General features: G+C 34.6%; 1 protein-coding gene and 1 pseudogene across 6 annotated transcripts in view; both read right to left on the reverse strand.

Moving 5' to 3' along the window:
* Nucleotides 1-19,523, reverse strand: part of SENP6 (SUMO specific peptidase 6) — a 118,455-nt gene that overhangs the window by 68,567 nt on the left and 30,365 nt on the right. For 4 of the 6 annotated variants that reach the window (XM_003271132.3, XM_030809311.1, XM_030809315.1 and 1 more), the window contains 4 exons: nucleotides 17,552-17,697; nucleotides 16,467-16,571; nucleotides 10,621-10,641; nucleotides 3,474-3,544 (listed from right to left, as the gene is read on the reverse strand). In XM_003271132.3, the coding sequence (XP_003271180.2) occupies nucleotides 3,474-3,544; nucleotides 10,621-10,641; nucleotides 16,467-16,571; nucleotides 17,552-17,697 (343 nt within the window). The remainder of the gene's footprint in view (nucleotides 1-3,473; nucleotides 3,545-10,620; nucleotides 10,642-16,466; nucleotides 16,572-17,551; nucleotides 17,698-19,523) is intronic. The other 2 variants (XM_030809313.1, XM_030809312.1) reach the window with 1 other exon arrangement.
* On the reverse strand, nucleotides 7,165-7,256 carry LOC115834542 (annotated as a pseudogene).

The following is a 19,523-nucleotide window of genomic DNA, read 5'->3' on the forward strand; positions in this document are numbered from 1 at the left end:
TAATTAAATGTACATTCAGAGACAATATATGTCTGTTCTCTCTAACAACGATACAAAAAACAGACTGAAAAAAAGGGAGTTTAAGAAACAAATGAGAGAGTAGGTGGGGAGAAAAATGAGATCTTAACGGTTGTTATTCTACATGTTTAGAAAAAATTTTTAAAGCAACTAAATAAAAAAGCAACAGGACATGTGGTCTGACCAAAAATTACACTTAATGGTTTACAAACTTTAATTTTATAGTAAAGAAGTGCTTATCAATGCTGGTAAGTACTGACATGTGGCTATAACTTATAAAAAAACATACTAAGTGCCTCAAATTCAAAATAAAGAAGGCAAAGAGAACAATAAAGAAAATCACCTTGAGTGTTAACTATAGAAAGACCATGATATCGTTTAGGAGAAAATTATGCTAAGTGTTACGCAGGTAATTAGTGATCCTGTGGTTTGAAATCTCAATGTTTTAAAAATTATCTCCAAAGGAAATCTTGAAATAAAATGCAATCTTCATATAACAATATATACAGTATTATTATAGCATTGCTATTTATCCTACACCCAAGCATACATGTACCTACCTAACACGAAAGAAGCTGAAAACGAAGTTTACAAGTTAAATACATCAACATTCCTCTCCTAAGGTTTACAAGTATTACTCATAAAACCCTCATTTATTAATAATGAGTCCACAGGTATAAATAATTAATAATAATCAATAAATATATCAGGAAGGTACAGATCTTCCCTACAGAAGATTTCCAATCAATAAATGTAAAAGAAATGAAGAAAACAGAAAATCACCATTAGACAATCATTAAGCAGTAACTGATGCCAGCAAGACCCACCAATGGATGCTAAAATCAGTGGGTGAAAGTTTGAAGAAAAACAGGATATTTGCACAGTTTCAGAGTATATCTCTTCTAAAATCTTTATTAAGTACCAAGGGAAAAATAGTAATTTTACAGTGAAAAAACCCAGCAGAGAGTATCTTAACCAAATGATCATGGTTAACACTACCAATCCTAAGACATATTCAACATCATGTAACCCCTAAAATGATGCACTGAGAATGCCACAACATTGTTTCTGTGGAAGTCTTGCCCCAAATGCATAGCCTTAATCTAATCCTAAGACGACATCATCACCAAATTGAGAGGCATTATACAAAGCAACTGACTAGTCTTCAAAATCATTAAGGAAACTAAGAGAACATGACAAATGCTATGTGGGATCACAGAATGAATCTTGAAACAGAAGAAGGATATTAGTGAAAAGCTGGTGAAATCTAAATAAGTTCTACAGCTTAGTTAAGAATCTTATACCAATTTCTTAGTTTTGATAAGTATACGAGGATTATAAAATACTAACATTAAGGGAAGCTGTGTGGAAAAAATAAACATGTATGTCTCTGTATTAAATTTCTAAATTTTCTCTAAGTCTAAAATTATTTCAAAATAACAGGTTAAGGGCCAGGAGCAGTGGCTGATGCGTGTAATCCCAGCACTTTGGGAGGCCGAGGTGGGTGGATCACAAGGTCAGGAGTTTGAGACCAGTCTGGCCAACATGGTGAAACTTCGTCTCTATTAACAATATAAAAATTAGCTGGGCTTGGTGGCGGGCGCCTGTAATCCCAGCTACTCGGGAGGCTGAGGCAGAGAATTATTTGAACCCAGGAGGCAGAGGTTGCAGTGAGCTGATATCACACCACTGCCTTCCAGCCTGGGATACAGAGTGAGACTCCATCTCAAAAAACAACAACAAACAAACAAACAAACAAAACCCAAGTTAAAAGAATGGTAAATAAGCATGCTCTTTTTTCTTTTGAGTATGCTTGTTTACTTAATGAATGCTGTTGAATAAACTTCAAAAATTATTTGTAACAAGCCTGGGTGATTGGCATCTAAAACCATTATTAGTGGGCCAAATCACTTAACATCTTTGAAATGCTTTTTTTTTTTTACTTTTGAGACCGAGTCTCCCTCTGTCACCCAGGCTGGAGCGCGGTGGTGCCATCTCGGCTCACTGCAACCTCTGCCTCCTGGGTTCAAGCGATTCTTGTGTCTCAGCCTTCCGAGTATCTGGGATTATAGGTATGCGCCATCATGCCCAGCTAATTTTTGTATTTTTTTTTCCAGTAGTGATGGGGTTTTGCCATGTTGGCCAGGCTGGTCTCGAACTCCTGACCTCAGGTGATTGCCTGCGTCGACATCATAAAGTGCTGGGATTACAGGCGTGAGCCACCGTAACAGGCCAGAAATGCATTTGTTAAAATAAAAATAATACCTTTTGTACAGTTCTGAGGATTAGAAGTAACCTTCTTAGTGACAGAGCAAGAATATAATAATGTACAGTGTTTAAGAGTGTGGGATTTGGCATCAACAGACATGGGTTCCAATACCAGCTCTGTCATTTACTAGCTCTATGTCCTTGAAGAAGTTTTTTAGCTTATAGGGATCTTGAACAGAAAGCTAGGATAAAAGTAAATAATGAATGCAAAGCACTGGACTCAGCATATAGCAGAGTAAGAGCTCAATAAACATTTAACAGAATAAATGTTGAAGAGAGTAGTCACTATTACTAAACTTAATAAACTTAGTAAGCATAACTATGCTTAGTATGTAAAGTATAATAGTTCACATCTGTAAAGACTGTCCATTATTAAGAAAGGATGAAATGTTTGGAATATTCTCTTTATAAAATAGAGAAATGTTCAATACATGCACAAAAGATTTTCACCCAAAGTAGAAAAAAAAAACTGTGGGTGTTTTTTAAAAGCACATTCTAAGCTATCAGAAAAACCTAGCTTTTAAAAATGATTCTAGTTTGGAACTAAGAGCCATCAGAGCTATTTAAACAAGCAAAGGCCTCAGAAAAACAAGATGGACACACATTAAAATCACTATTCTAGATAATGAAAACTGATTTTATGATGATATATTTTTTATAAATGTTATTTGCCCTTATTTTATTTTTTGGATTAATAACCATTATATTGAAAAATATTTCAGTATGAATATAAATATTTACTCACAATGATTTTCCAGTATCTACTATTAACACAGTTTTAGCAGGTGTGGTCTCTTTTTAATTGAGTGTTTCCCTAATGTATTCTAAATTTTAGGAGCAAAACCAGTAAGTGGAAACACAACTACATAATACAACATTATAACATAGTTCAATAAAACTCAATTTCAAAGCTATAGCTCAACTACAGTTACACTATTTGCAAATTTGTAACATAACAAAAATGCTAAAATAATCAAAAGATTTCAAACTGTAATCACCTAACTGTGCAACTGTTCCAGGTATCAGGTTACCATTAAAGAAATTCTCAAATCAGTTACAAAAAAATGGTTTTCTGCATATATATCTATTATCCCTGGGAATATTCTAAAGCCAGCATTGTATCTCCATTGTACTTTTCATACAGCAATTTGAAATCCTTCACAGGTGTAACAAAACTGCCCACTTACCAACACCTTGGAGCCGACTTAACCTTACAGGATTAATTTCAACTTTTTGGACATGAGGTGGGTATTCTTTCCTAAAAAAGAAATTTATATAGTTTTATTCTAACCGGAAATACAGTTTTCAAAATGAAAAAGTTAATGGCATACTTACAATAAGCCTATTAAAAGCAAATCATAGTTTCTTTGCCATATAAAAAGTGATACTATAAAATAACAAAACTATACCAATAAATGAAACTTAATGTGTAAAATTTTACTGTGTTTTTTAGTTATTTAAAAACAAATTAATAAATAAAGGAATAAATGTTGAACGAGATTGTCTTGAGGACAATTCCAAAATCGGAACAAAAAACATTACGTACAAGACCAGCAATCGTGGAACAAGTACTTAGTCTTGTAGTATGATTACATTATGTCAGGGGCGAGAAGTATGTTTGTTGTAAAGTATTAAATTCCTCTCTTAAACTTCACATACATACAATATCAAGGATTTTAAACATAATCCTTAGTAACTAAGTACTACATCTAAATACTACATCCAAATACTGTATCTATTTAAACACAAACACTAATTTTGGGGGAAAAAAGCAAAAACCTTATAGCTAATTGTAGGATAAAAGCACTACAGAAGGGGAACTGCAAAAAGTGCAACAGACCAGGGAGCTACAATAGCTACTTTCCTACTCTAAATAAACCACATAAAAATAAAAGAGGCTATTTGTAATTCTATTCACACTGGTGATCTAGTAATGTAAATCATAGCTTTCATTTCATTAAAATCATTTTACTCAAAAATTCCAAAGAAATTTTCTTGCAAGAATTTCATATTCTTATATTACAAAAAGTCAAAACACTTGAAGTGAAAACAAAATATGAAAATAACAAAAGAAAAAATAATATGGGTGGAGATAGTAGTGTACTTACTTTTTTTTTTTTTTTTTTTTTTTTTAAGACAGGAGTCTCACTCTGTCGCCCAGGCTGGAGTGCAGTGGCATGACCTCGGCTTACTGCAAGCTCCGCCTCCCGGGTTCATGCCATTCTCCTGCCTCAGCCTCCCGAGTAGCTGGGACTACAGGCACCAACCACCACACCCAGCTAATTTTTTGTAGTTTTAGTAGAGACGGGGTTTCACCGTGTTAGCCAGGATGGTCTTGATCTCCTGACCTCGTGATCCGCCTGTCTCAGCCTCCCAAAGTGCTGGGATTACAGGCGTGAGCCACCGTGCCCAGCTGATAGTAGTGTACTTATAATAGCAGTCAGAAAATAGCATCATGTGCCATGTGTGCTTTGTATTTATTAATTCCTTTAATCCTCACAATAACCTTATATGACATATTATTATTAATACTTTATACATGAAAAAATTGAAATGCAATGACGTTAATCAACTTGTCCATGGTCACACAATTATTAAATAGCAATGCCAGAATCTGAATCCCAGCAAATTGCACCAATATCGAGCAGAGCAACATCTGGTACAACTGGGCAATTTCCACCCTGAAAAATTTGAAATTTGTGAAGATATGCATTATGAAAATGACAATTTGCCTGAGATGTAGTAGTAACAGTCTTATAAGAAAGAAGGTAGGTTTTTAGTTCCTAACTTGGGATTAAAATGCATATTTTCAAATTCCATACACCTTCACACTAAAGAGAATATAATACAGTCTTATTTCCAAATCCAGGTTTACCTAGATTTAGTAAAAACAATTGACATAAATCATCTGAGACAGTATATCATACATGCACGTACAGAGATTGATGAAACTGTTATATTAATGCAGTGCTCTTACAATTTGAACCTGTGTACTGAGCCATCCTTTGCTAATGACGGACAACATGCTGAATACATCATATGATAGCTACAATCTTACCAAGTATTGTAACATTAAACTAATGTGTATACTTCCCTGTATTTCCAGAATTTATGGCCACTGTTTTCAATATTTGCTAAATTTTTTCCTATAAAAGCAGGGCAAATTAAAGTTCTGTTTTTTAAAAATTATAATAAAGAAATAGAGTATCTTAAATACAAGAATATAAACATTTCAAGATAAAAATGTTTGATAAACTACCTAGCCATATATTATTTTCTCCAAAATTCAGTTTTAAAAACTTTTTGCTAGATGATCTAAAATGAAAATTTACATTAATTTCTTTCTTTTTTTGAGACAGAGTCTGGCTCTGTCACCAGGCTGCAGTACAGTGGCATGCGCGATCTTGGCTCACTGCAACCTCTGCCTCCCGGGGTTCAAGCGATTCCCATGCCTCAGCCACCTGAGTAGCTGGGATTACACGTGTGCGCCACCATGCTGCGCTAATTTTTGTATTTTTAGTAGAGACGGTGTTTCACCATGTCAGCCAGGCTGGCCTCGAACTCCTGGCCTCAAGTGATCTGCCTGCCTCGGCCTCCCAAAGTGCTGAGATTACAGGCATGAGCCACCGCACCTGGCCAGCATTTACATTAATTTCTTAATTTGAGGATTCCATTACTCTTGCATGTATAAATTTCAAACTCCAAACTCGTTGAAAATCAAGCCTAGGATTTAATCTCAAAGTGGCTATTTCTTTTCTACCCCTAACCAACCAGAGACAGAGAAGCTCTACTGTCATCTGCTGTCTTCCTGTGTAGGTGGGTAGAATTTTTGCTTCTTAGGGTTTGTGTTTGTGTAGCTTCAGAGGTCCCATTTCATAAACCCAAGATTTTTACAAGCTGTTTAAAATGAGCTAGAGAGCATTTATTTCTCTATCCTGAATTGCTTAAATAACATCAGAATGCTCTGTTCATTAAAAGTTCGATAAGCCTCAGTGGTGAAAGTCTATTTTTTGTAGTAAACTAAGTTTGAAATAATTTTAGATTTGCAGAAAAGTTACGAAGACAATTCAGAATACCCTTATATATCTTACCTTAATGTCAACACCTTAATATTGCCATCACACATGTCAAAAAAGAAACCAACACTGGTACGCTATTACGAACTAAACTCTAGCCTTAGAAATTTACCAGCTGGGCAAGGTGGCTCACGCCTATAATTTCAACACTTTGGGAAGCCAAGGCCGGCAGATCACTTGAGGCCAGGAGTTCGCGGCCAGACAGGCCAACATGGTGAAACATCATCTCTACTAAAAATACGAAAATCTGGCAGATCACTTGAGGCCACGAGTTCAAGGACAGGCTCACCAACACAGCGAAACACCGTATCTACTAAAAATACAAAAATCAGCCAGGCATGGTGGTGCGTGCCTGTAATCCCAGCTACTCAGGAGGCTGAGGTACAAGAATCGCTTGAACCTGGGAGGCGGAGGTTGCAGTGAGCCAAGGTCGCACCATTGCCCTCTAGCCTAGGTGACAGAGCCAGACTGTCTCAAAGAAAAAGAAAAAAAAAAAAAAAAAAAAAAAAAGAAATTTACCAGCTATTTACTAACACCCAATTTTTGTTCCAGGATCCAATCTATGATACAATGCATTAAGTCATCATGCCTCCTTAGTTTCCTCTCTTGTGTTTTTCAGTATTTAGAAGAGAACTCCTCAGGTATTTCATGGAGTGTCCCTCGGTCTGTTATAATCCAATTGTTATCAGTTTGGGCATTTGGGAGCTCTTTTAGTTGGCTCCTGTTTCCCTTTGATGTAACTACATCCTTTTGGTGTTTTTTTTTTTCTTTTTTACTGTGATAAAACATACATACAGTTTACAAGAATATGAAATGCTTTACTAATTCGTGTGTCATCCATGCTAATCATCTCTATTGTTCCAATTTTAGTACAGGTGCTTCTGAAGTGGGCACTCTTAATTTTTTCAACATTTTCTAGGTTTCTGATACCATACTCATTCTGTGTCTTACCTATCGCAATCCCAGAATCAGCCATTTCTCCAAATTCCTTTTAGTGGAGAGTGGTACTTAGAAACCAGGATCTGGACACCATTTCTCTTTTTGTTATTGTTGTTTGCCTTGCTTTAATGATAGCTCTTTTTATTAATGTTTCCATTATTATAAAAGATGGACAAATACATAAATTTCTATGAAAATGATTCAAGTCTTATTACTTTACAGTTAAAATTCATTATTCCTATTTAACTGATAAACCAGTTTAATTTTCAAGATATATTAAAGTCTCCGACAATTGTATTCTATTGTTTTCGTTTTTTTGAGATGGCGCCTTGCTCTGTCACCCAGGCTGGAGTGCAGTGGCACTATCTTGGCGTACTGCAACCTTCGCCTCCCGGGTTCAAGCAATTCTCATGTCTCAACCTCCCAAGTAGCTGGGATTACAGGCGCATGCCACCACACCTGGCTAATTTTTGTATTTTTAGTAGAGGCAGGGTTTTACCATGTTGAATTTCTTGAATTTTAACTATTTTAGGGGAGGCTTTACATTTACTTGTTATGTTCCCATAAACCGTGCCTATTACAAAATGTGCTCCTTTATCCTGTCTACTGCTTTTAATCCTTAACTCCATCTCCCTTGTTATTAAAATTCCACTCATGTTTTCTTTTTGTTTGCATCTCTTGTGGCTCTGAACTTACTTTCACATTGTTATTTTAGTATGATGCTTGTAAACAATGTAGTATAGCTAGGTTTAATCAAATCAGCACGTCTTTCATTAAATATACTGACTACAGTTATTATAACTGCTGATAGGACTTGTTTTCTTTTCATTTTACTCTATTACTTTTTATATTTCTATTTATGTTTATTATTTCATTTTGTTTCCTCTTTTCTATTTTTATACAACATTGCACAACATACTCTTTTGCTTCCTTACTGAATTTAACAAATGAATATAGTTACCTTCCCTCTCAATGCTTATTACAGTTACCAAGATTCAAATGATTTCCTCAAGCAAATTACATTACATCCCTAATGGGATGAGACCTTCAAAATCTTTTTATTTTTCCACCTTAACCCTCCCAATCCCCACCTCCCCTGCCAAAAAGATTGGTTTTACCTCTGTCTTTCTACCTATCCAACTCCTAGACCTTGCTGAGATAGTTTTGAGTACTTACAGACTATTATTGATTTTCCTTTGCAACACACCTCTATTTAGAGAAGAACTTGCCTCTCTAACTGAATTGCCACTGATTTAAACTTCTGTTTATGCCAAATTATAAATCACATGCAAAAGACTGTTTAAAAATCTCAAATATTTATCAGGTAACAATACTTCCCTACCTTAAATGCTCTGAAAGCTTCTCTTGCACTAATATAAAATCCAAATGCTTCAGATCACCTTACAAAGCCTTTTATGACCTAGGTCCCAGCCAGTCTCTCCAAACCCATCTCATAACATTGTCTCCTTTGCTCTCTAAGCTCCAGCCTTAGTGGCCCCTTTTTTCTGTTCTTTGACATGCCAAACTCATTCCTGGATTAGTAACTTAGCACAACCTCTTCTCTATCTGGAAAAGCCATTCTTATGATCGTGGCATTGCCAATTCCCCATTTAGTCTTTAGTTAAATGTTAGCTTCGTAGTAAAGAGTTTCCCTGAATATGTAATTTAAAGAAATCATACTGTCGGTCTATCACATCAACCCATTACACTTCTCTACATGGAAATTATTATTTCATGTTTTACGTGTTCAGTATTAGTCTTTGTCCCATAAGAATGTAAACTACAGGACTGTGGGGATCTTGTCTGCTTTGTTCATCACTGTATCTTTATGCCTGTAACAGTAGGTTTGATAAATACTTGGAATGAATAAAAGCGTATGCCTAAAAGGCAGCATGTAACCAAAAACATATTTACCATTTCAAACAATTGTAGAAACACTGCTGTCCATGTCATCACCAAGGATGGTAATGGGGTCAAAACTGAAGCGCTGGCCACCATGCCCATGCAGAGCCATCACATAGCAATTCAAAATACTAATCCATCAGCTGATGTACAAATGTCAAAATTCAGGCATTTGAAAGGCACTACAGACTCCTTTTTTTTTTTAACTGATTCAACAGTTTGGTTGGAAATTAAAAATAGCTGGACTTTCCAGTTTGTTTACTGTCTTACTACCTACACCAGGCCAATTATTTTATTTTTTTGTAGAGATGGGGCCTCCCTATGTTGCCCAGGCTAGTCTGGAACTCCTGGGCTCAAGAGATATTCCCGCTTTGGCCTCCCAAAGTACTAAGATTATAGGCGTAAGCCACCATGCTCAGTCCAGAGAAGCTACTCTTATGGATACCCACTTTAGAACAATTATGATCATTTTACTTTGAAATGTTCAAAGAAATGTGTGTGTTTTCTTAAACACTTTTCCATGCCATTTATACCATTCAAATATCCTCTAAAAGAACAACATGTGTCTGCCAGTGTTCTTACAAAGAGAACAAATAATGATAGAAGACTGATCACAAAATCCTCTTACAAACTTTTCAGTCAGAAGAGAAGACACTTGATGTTTAAAGTTTTAACTCTAAGCTTAAGGTGTTCTAATACATTTCCCTCCCCTTCCCCCAGTCTATTAAAGCATAAAAACAAGAGTATTATCACTAAAATATAATGACAAAGATTTTGATGATGTGACTGAAAGCAATTTTACTAAAGCACTGAAATATTCTATTTTAAAAGAAAGTAGTCACTTATTAGCATAAATATATATAACCACTCATAGAAAAATGTACATTCAGAATGAGCCTCAAATACCACCTATATAAGCCAAATACCATGTTGTACTGTCAACAAGTTTCCTTTTATTATAGAGAGTAGAACTGTGGAAACGATAGGCTGGGAAGGGTCGGGGAGGAGAGGATGGAGAGAGGTGGGTTCACAAATACAAAATTACAGCTAGACAGGAAAAATGAGTTCTCACTTTCTGTGGCACTATAGGGTGAATATGGTTAACTATAATTTATTTTATGTTTTCAAAAAGCCAGAAAAAGGGACTTTGAATGCTGACAACACAAAGAAACAAAAAATGTTTGAGGTGATAGATATACTAATTACCCTGATCTGATCATTACATATTGTATACCTGTATTGATATATTACTCTGTATTCCATAAATATGTACAATTATTACAAGTCAACTAAAAATTTAAAATTAAAAAAAGCTTTAATTGTAAACTCTAATTCAACAAATATTTTTCAAAACATATAAATACTTTTATATTTTACCACTACATCCATGCTCTAATTTCTTCAATATTAAGCTTACCTTTCTTTTCGGTCCAGACTGCTTAAAACATGAAAAAGAAAAAAAATGTAAGAGGCAAGACCTCATTGTTGATATATCACTGTAGTTGTAGTAACTATAGTCATTAAGGCAAAACTATAATGTGATCAACTTGTTTTAAATACATTATATATATATAATATACTATGTTTTGAGTCATGTCTAAATTGTTTTTCGATTTCTGTCAATATACAAAATAAACAATCTTTTTAGATATTTAACAGGAAGATGAATACACTAAAATATAAAAAAATCTTGAAAGGTCTTTAACAATCAAATACTTGAAGATATGTTAGAATTCAATATTCCCTGCTATTCTCTAAGGATCCTTTCCAAGACCCCCAATGGGTGCCTGAAACTGAGGATAGTACCGAATCCAATATACCAAAATGAAGCATTGGTAAAAACATTTCATAAACAAAATGGGTATCAACCACACTTTCTGATTACATTGCCAGAAGACGAGCAAATGCTTTTGTGAGCACATGGGTTTTTTGCGCTGTATACTACACCTAGTTTTATTATATGCCTGAGAGTGTTGCTACATAGCACAAGAGTTAGCCTGTCCTTTCATGTTTAATGCCATGGTACCTCCTTTGTACTTTTATGAATAGTATGTACTTCTCTCGCCTGAACATAATTCTCAGTATCTGAAAAATTCAATAATGATATCACAGCAAATTGAGAAACAATCTCAGTATCTACTAATAAGGGAATGGTTAAATCAAAACCACAAATGAGGAGGAGACTACTGCTGTTACAGAATTAGTCTTTAAGAAACAATAGCATTTCCTAGAAGTTATAAAATTTTTATTGGTTCCAGACTGATCCTAATATCAGGTATGATTATTTCCTTTGGAGTAAAAAATTTTTAAGGCTGAAACTTTTGCACAAAAGTCTTAGATTAAATATGGTATATGATTTGGGACACAAGGAAAGGCCTATAATTTAAAATCATGGCTTCTTATCACAAGTCCGATGTATAAAAGTTCCACCCTTCTCCATAGTTCATGAAAACTCCAAAAAGCTATTAACATCAATTACTCAATAATGAAATTATATAAGCCCTCAATTTAGAAGAAAATGAGATTCATGTCTAATATTATTTATCCTTATTATAAAAGGAACAAAATATTTGGAACTAACTGTAAGCAAAGCATAATTTACAAAATCCCCAAATTCCTATATCAGTTCTCATACTCCTATCATGTGGAGTATGCAACTAAAACACCGATTTAATCCTAGCAAATGAAGAAAAAAATATATAGTAACTTGTTTTTACATGAACACATTAAAAAATACAAATTTTAAAAAAATTTTCAAAAGGAAAAGAATCATTATAAATGTACATTAATATATCTGAAATTTTCTCTTTGCTATTAAAAAATAACACATAAAATGTTAGATAAATGACAGAAAAACAAGGGAATATAATCACATCCCTATTAAAGAAGCGAGGCAAAATATAAACATAAAAGTTTAAATCTAGTCTGTTCTATCCTATGTATTTATTTCTTATATAGCTGGATTATAAAATCCAGAAAAAGTAAAATGAAAACCAAAAGTTAGGCATTAATACCTAACGTAGCCACTTCCGATTCTATACTGCTGTGCCCAAGAAACAAGAACAGTTTAGTACTCTCTTGTTTTTGTTTTTGAGATGACAGGGTCTGGCTCTGTCACCCAGGCTGGAGTGCAGTGGCACAATCACAGCTCACTGCAGCCTTGATTTCCCTAGGCTCAGGTGATTCTCCCACCTTGAGGAGCTGGGACTACAGGTGTGCACCACTATGCCTAGCTAATGTTTGTATTTTTTATAGAGACAAGGTTTCGCCATGTTGGTAAGGCTGGTCTCGAACTCCTGGGCTCAGGCTATCCTCATATTTTGCCCTCCCAAAGTGTTGGGATTACAGGTCTAAGTCAACCACGCCAGGCCTCTGTTGTTTTTTATACTCACCTGTACAGAGGAAAGGAAATAGAAGAACAGAGGTAGAAGAAACAGGTTAGGTATAATACTTCCCAATAAGCCAAGGGAGTTAGGAAAAGGAAAACAGTAAAAATAAAAATATATATATACACACAAAGACACACACCAATGCTCATTTTTCTTATCCTTGAGAAAAAATGCATTCATTATAATGTATCTGATTAACAAGTCATGGCATTCTTAAGGTACCTTCAATATGTGTTTTTATCAAGTCCTGCCCTAGAGTTGCTTACATATTAAAATAAAACATAAAAAACAGGGAAAAGTCATTATTCGTAACGTAGGACTTTGTAAAAATGTCAACTTACATTCTTGTTGGACTATTTCACACAATACAGAAAGGAAAAATTACCTTCAATTAGTACTATAACTGTGGCCTTAAAATTAAAAAAAAAAAAGAAAAGAAAAGGAAGGGAAAAAGACTAATAGATAAATTCTGGTATCAATGACCTCATTTACAACTTCAAAAATTCTCTCAAAATGGGCCAGGTGTGGTGGCACAAGCCTGTAATCCCAGCACTCTGGGAGGCCAAGGTGGGTGGATTATTTGAGGTAAAGAGTTCAAGACCAGACTGACCAACATAGTGACACTGCATCTCTACTAAAAATACAAAAAAAAAAAAAAAATTAGCTGGGCATGGTGGCACATGCCTGTAATTTAAGCCACTCAGGAGGCTGAGAATTGCTTAAACCTAGGAGGTGGAGGCTGCAGTGAGTGGAGATCACGCCACTGCACTCCAGCATGGGCAGTAGAGCGAGACTCAGTCTCAAACAAACAAACACAAAAAACCTCTCAAAATGGTGCTTTTCACTAATAATTAAATATTACTTATTCCAGGAACCCACACTCCTATTTATGAATTATATATGCTTTCACAGACATCCATTTCCCCCTAAGGGGGAGGGAAGACTTAAAAGATAAAGATGATAAAAAGACTTCTAAGAACCTTATAAGAATTACAAGAATTTCTTATAAGGTTCTTAGAAGTATTTTTATTTATACTTAATAAAAAGTCAAAAAAAGTGAAAGTGTAAGTAAAACATCAACCCATAAAATGTGTTGTTTCAACAAGTCTGATTGAAGTTAGGGGCAGGGATGGTATGAACTACAGACTTTTAAATTTCTGCATTTTTTTTTCCATACTTCTCTATCATTATTAGTGTATAAACAATCTATCTTTTAAATATGAATTTAATTAACATTTGGAATAGCAGTAAGAAAATAGATTGGAATCTTAATTATGTCCCAAAGACTAGCTAATCTAATGTGATATTTTAACAAACTTCACCATTCTGTTTAGATAAAAAGGTGTATAGCACTCGTTCCCATATTATTACTAAAGAACTACAAATTACTCAGATTTTAGCAGGTCTGATTTACTTAAAAGACAAGATATACCACTCACCCCAAGAATACACTATGTATGAATTACCACATGGATGGCATTTGTTTTCATTTCAAATTATTATAAGACTTGAGGCAGGTGCAGTGGCTTAGGCCTGTAATCCCAGCACTTTACGGTGCTGAGGCAGTACTGCTTGAAGCTGGAGACCAGCCTAAGTAACAAAGCGAGACCACATCTCTCCAAAAAAAATTTTTTTAAAGTTAGCCTGGTGCGGTGGTGCATGCCTGCAGTCTTAGCTACTCAGGAGGCTGAAGTGGGAGGATTGCTTGAGACCAGAAGTTTGAGGCTGCAGTGAGCTATGACTGTGCCACTACACTCCAGCCTGGGCAACAGAGCAAAACCCTATCTCTATAATCTAAAAAAAAAAAAAATTAAGACTTCAGAAAATAAGAAAATTTAGGAGAAGCTGTAAAAGCCAATGTGTTGACCCTCACCTGAAGTCTAACAATTGCGCTAAATCCCTGGAAGCAAAAATCTTAGTTAAAGCCTTTCTTTGTGCCTTTGTAGACGTCATTCCTACTGCATGCAGTTTCCTCTTCTACCTGGTAAACTCAAAAACTCCTTTAATGTTTCCTTTATAAATTCTTGTTCCCTTCTCTGTAGTTTTACTACATATTTTGTGTATCTCTACTGCTGCCCTAACCATGCATGTAATCATTTGTTTACTTGTCTTTCTGTACCCTAATCAATCTCTACTGCAATCAAACTTGAACTTTACTGGTAGGGATTTTATCATATTCATCTTTATGCACCTCATCTATGCCTGGTATGTAGCATAAAATCATTCAATGTTTTTGAAGGAAGAAAACTGAAAAACTCTAAATGACTTGTCTTTGAACATCAAAATCTTTTTAGTGACAGTCATACTGCAGTTGGAATAAGAAATGCTTATTCTTCTACAGAATAAATAAAAGACAAATGTAAGTAGAATCTGTCCTGCTGACTTGATTATACAGTTTTCTTTACTGCCCCTAATCGTTAAGAATTTTTCAATCAGGATTATTTCTTAAATACAAATTAACTCAGGTTGTTGTTTTTAAAGAAACATTTTACCAGTATATACTAGTACATATTAACTGAATCTAATCTTTTATGTAAATGAGCAATAATACACATGCAAAATGTTATAGGTGTTGAGACCTAGAGTAAAACAAATCGCAACCCAATTTCCAGACTGTTAATGGTTTTTTTTTTAACATTACCAGTGAGGAAATGAGGAATGGAGAATAGGTCACTAGTAATTCCAAACTAACAGATAACTTCAAAAGCAAAAATAATGTAATAATTTTGGTTGTAAATGAATCACCTAAATTGATTATAAGGTTTAAATTAGTATTTCAAACTTAGACTACATTAGCAGAATATTAAGACACCTTTAACAGCAATGGTTTCCATTAGTATGATCAGTGCATGAGAATGTGTCTACTCTTTTTCTCTCCCCTAATTACTCTCCTTTTATTGTTTATTCTCATGTTTTTGCCATATGTAGGCCAGAGAGCTTGATTTGTTTGCGTACTTTGCAGTAGAGTAAGCCAATTTTTGGTCTGCACAGTAATTTGTCCTTTTAAGTTTCTCAAGCATCTTATGTGAACACTATTTGATACAATAATATATTTAAGGCAAAAAAAAAGGTTGGTTTATCATAAAGTATGAGGTTACTTAACATTTTTAAGTAAAAGATCTGATAGCATATCTATGTAAACAGAAAAATATAGCAAGGTTCAGGATGCGTCTTCTAAATGAGGAGCAGTCTAGATTTTATATTTTTAAAAAATGAAGAACAGCGTCTAAAATATATGCCAAATCTTTAAATGTTACTAGTTATAAGGAACTGTTTATAATGCAATAAACAGATTATTTATTTAACTCTTTTAGCCTAAGAATTTCAGTCAACTGAAAGGTCATGTAACATTCCAAAAATGGTTCCCCAAATGTCACTTTCATTATTTCGAGTCAAGCAGTACTTTCAAGATCAATGAGAACTCCTAAATCTAACTAAAACTACAAAATAACATTTTCTCCAACATTTAAAACTAATGTGACTTGTTTTGATGCTATGAACTCTTATAAGCCTTATAAAGATAGTATGGTATTAACTGTAATTTTACTCTGCAGAGCTAAACTACCAACTGAAGATATCTCAGTCAAACACTTTAAGGTCAACATTGTAAATCAGTGTCAGTATCATCTTAGATTCTCTGGATTATAATACAATAGAATAGGTCTTAGTGAAAAATTCCCTATTTACAGAATGTGATTACTCAAAACATGTAAAATAGTATAATTTCATGTCATGAATTATTTCAGAGATATATCTCTCTACAGACAGTGAAAACAGTAAGGTTTCACAAAGGAAAAAAAATGGTTAAAAAAAGTGAAAACCTATTGAAGAGGATGCCATGTATATACTAACCAAAGACAATTAGAATTCTTACCTTTGGGCTGCTGTTTTTACTACTGGTATCTGTGCATGAGCATGATGAAAACGTCTACCATGAACTACAGTTCCAGAACATAATGACGTATTTTGCGTATTTTCACTGCAGATTCAAGAAACAAAAAATAACTTGAACATGGAAAAATTATATACACATTTACAAAAGAAATCTTTTAAAATCTGAACAAACACACAAAAACCTTCACCAACAACAACAAAAAATTTATGGATAAACCCAATTGTCTTTTGGGAATTTTCCATTTCCTGAATTTGTCTTTCAAATGTTTCCAATTCAATTAAAGAAAATTTTAAAAATAGCAGATCACCTGACGTCAGGAGTTCGAGACCAGCCCAGCCAACATGGTGAAATCCTGTCTCTAATAACAAATACAAAAATTAGCCGGGCATGGTGGTGGGCACCTGTAATCCCAGCTACTCGGGAGGCTGAAGCAGGAGAATCACTTGAACCCGGGAGGTGGAGGTTGAGAAAATTTAAAAAATAAAGCAGAATACTAAAATAAAAATCAGGAGTCCTAAATACTATTTCTGATTTTGCCATCGACTTGAAAGTTACTGAGCTTTTATGTACTTCATTTGTCTATGTATAAATTGAGACAGCAGAAATAAAAGTGACTTTCAACCCTATTTCTGAGTTGCTACTGATACCCAATCCTACCAATAACAGTGGTTCACTATTGTAAAAAGGAGGAGTAAGAAATTTTTAAGTCCCCTACTGAGACAATCCTGATTAGTATTTCCTAAAGGAGACACGACCACACCACTCTACTGTGCTTCTTCAAATATTATGACTGAGATTCTACTAAATGTACAAAAGCAAAATCATGAGATCCCACCCTAACAAAGTATTTCTTGCAATGTTGCATTCAGAAACAAGAGACACTGCAATCAATCCTTCTCCTAAGATTCAAAGCAAAGAATCCACATACTGGGACCATGCTACCTCTTGGCCCTATTGACAAATTCAGAAGAAAAGGTACAGGTTGGGCCTATTAACTTCTAAGTTTTTGGTGTCAAACTCTTCCTTTATCTTTTCTGTAGGAATGTGTGGTGAAGTGCCTATACCTCAATTTCTTATTGTTGCTCAACATGTTAAGTCCAATTGGGTTGCCTTTCAAAGTTTTAAAACTTTCAGACTTGTTTCGTCTTACATATGTCTTCAAGATGAATTCACCAGAGCTATTAGCAACAATTTCAGATCGACGATTTAACTGTAAAAAAAGATCCAGAAATATGAGTCAAAAATGCTACAATGTGATAATCTATCAACAACTATTTGAAAACCATTTAAAAGTAGTAAAAACATACAGCTATTGGGAATGATGGTGGATAGCATTGGCGTGGATTTAAGAAAATAATTCAACTGCCTACTTCTTTTTCCTAAAGACAATGCAAATTTGTAGGAACATGGAGGTTTATTATATTACTTTCTTTTCATGTAAATCTCTCCAAAGATAAATTGAGACAATTAGGGTAGAGGATCTTAGGATAGCTTTCTCCAGAGAGTAAAAAGTAAGCATTTCCCCTGCTTATCAGGCCTTGCTGCTATCTGGAGAACACTACAGCCAAATATGGCAATCGGCTGTCATTTCAACTTGTGCTTTTGTATAAGAACTTTTGCCTTAGTATCAAAGTTTCTGTACAGGCAGAAATTGATACTTTATACTTCAATAGATGCAAATAATAATATAAACATAACAGTAACAATCACTTTAGAGAGATCACAGTATATAATGGGCAAAAGGAGCAAAATAAATTTGTAAAGATTCTTTTATCATACAATTATAAAATTACAGGACACAATTTCAGTTCCCAGAAAATTCAGAGACAACTGTTGAATTAAAGTACAACATATAAATTATTTTAGAATCCTGGCACATCTACTCACCTCCTAATTGTTTTGATTTTCTATCATTTTATTTGTGCTCCTAATCTGATAATCTACATCAAATTACTGGGAAGAAATAAGGTGTAAATAAGTTTTTAAAAATTTACGGCTATTTATCTCACAGATTAGAGTACTCCCATTAATAAAATCATGATGATATATTCAGTCTGGAAGTCCCTAAAACTTTAAATCCACCGCCCTACCCCAGCCTAAGACAGTTTTCCAGGTAATGCAAACACAGCATCAAGAGAACTACTGTGAACAGATGAATCCATTTGTTCGAAAAGAGATCAAATGACTAGAAAACCAATTACAAACATGGACCTTACTGATGTCAGACCTGCAACTATAAACATTATTTGCAAAGAAACATCAGTTTACAAAGGTTCAATAACACTGCATTTAATGATAACAAAATGTAGCTATTCCAGAAAACTGCTAGTGTCATATACTATGTGAATTACATCATCTAAATCTCATGACAATTCTACAAAGTGGACAGTTATTGGCAAGCCTAGAGTTTGCTATCCTGACTGGTTAACATAGGACTTATCCAAAAATACTACATAGTAGTCCCCCTTTACCTATGGTTTTGCTTTCTGTGGTATCAGTTACTAACAGTCAATTGCGTTCCAAAAAAATTTTAATTTAACCTCTCCTCTATTAGTAGATACTAAGATTGTCTCTAAAGTTCTGCTATGGTATCACTTAAATTTTGCAGAGATTATGACTAATGCTCAGGCAAGGGAAGTACATATTAATTCATAAAAATGCACCAGGGCATAAAACATGAAAGGACAGCTTAACTCTGGTACTATGCAGCAATGCTATGGGGCATATGATAAAGCCAGGTATTACTGTCCAGAGTGTTGAAGAACCCACACGCTCCCAAAAACAAAAACAAAAAACATCTGCCTGTGTCCTGGCAACACAATCAATGTGTGGGTGACAGTCACTCTGTTTATGGAATGGTTTCATCAATGCTTCATCCTAGGATATATATCCAGTATTCTCTGGGGTCTCAGTCATTCACTGGGAGTCTTCAAGGGGGACTCCAGATATCAATCTATGAAATACATTTATACAAAAGAAACACTGATACAGGGATCAGCAAACTTTTTCTGCCAAGGGCTAAAAGTAAGTATTGTA

The sequence above is a fragment of the Nomascus leucogenys genome, chromosome 3 (genome assembly GCF_006542625.1).
Source record: "Nomascus leucogenys isolate Asia chromosome 3, Asia_NLE_v1, whole genome shotgun sequence".
In the NCBI taxonomy this organism is placed as follows: Eukaryota; Metazoa; Chordata; class Mammalia; order Primates; family Hylobatidae; genus Nomascus; species Nomascus leucogenys.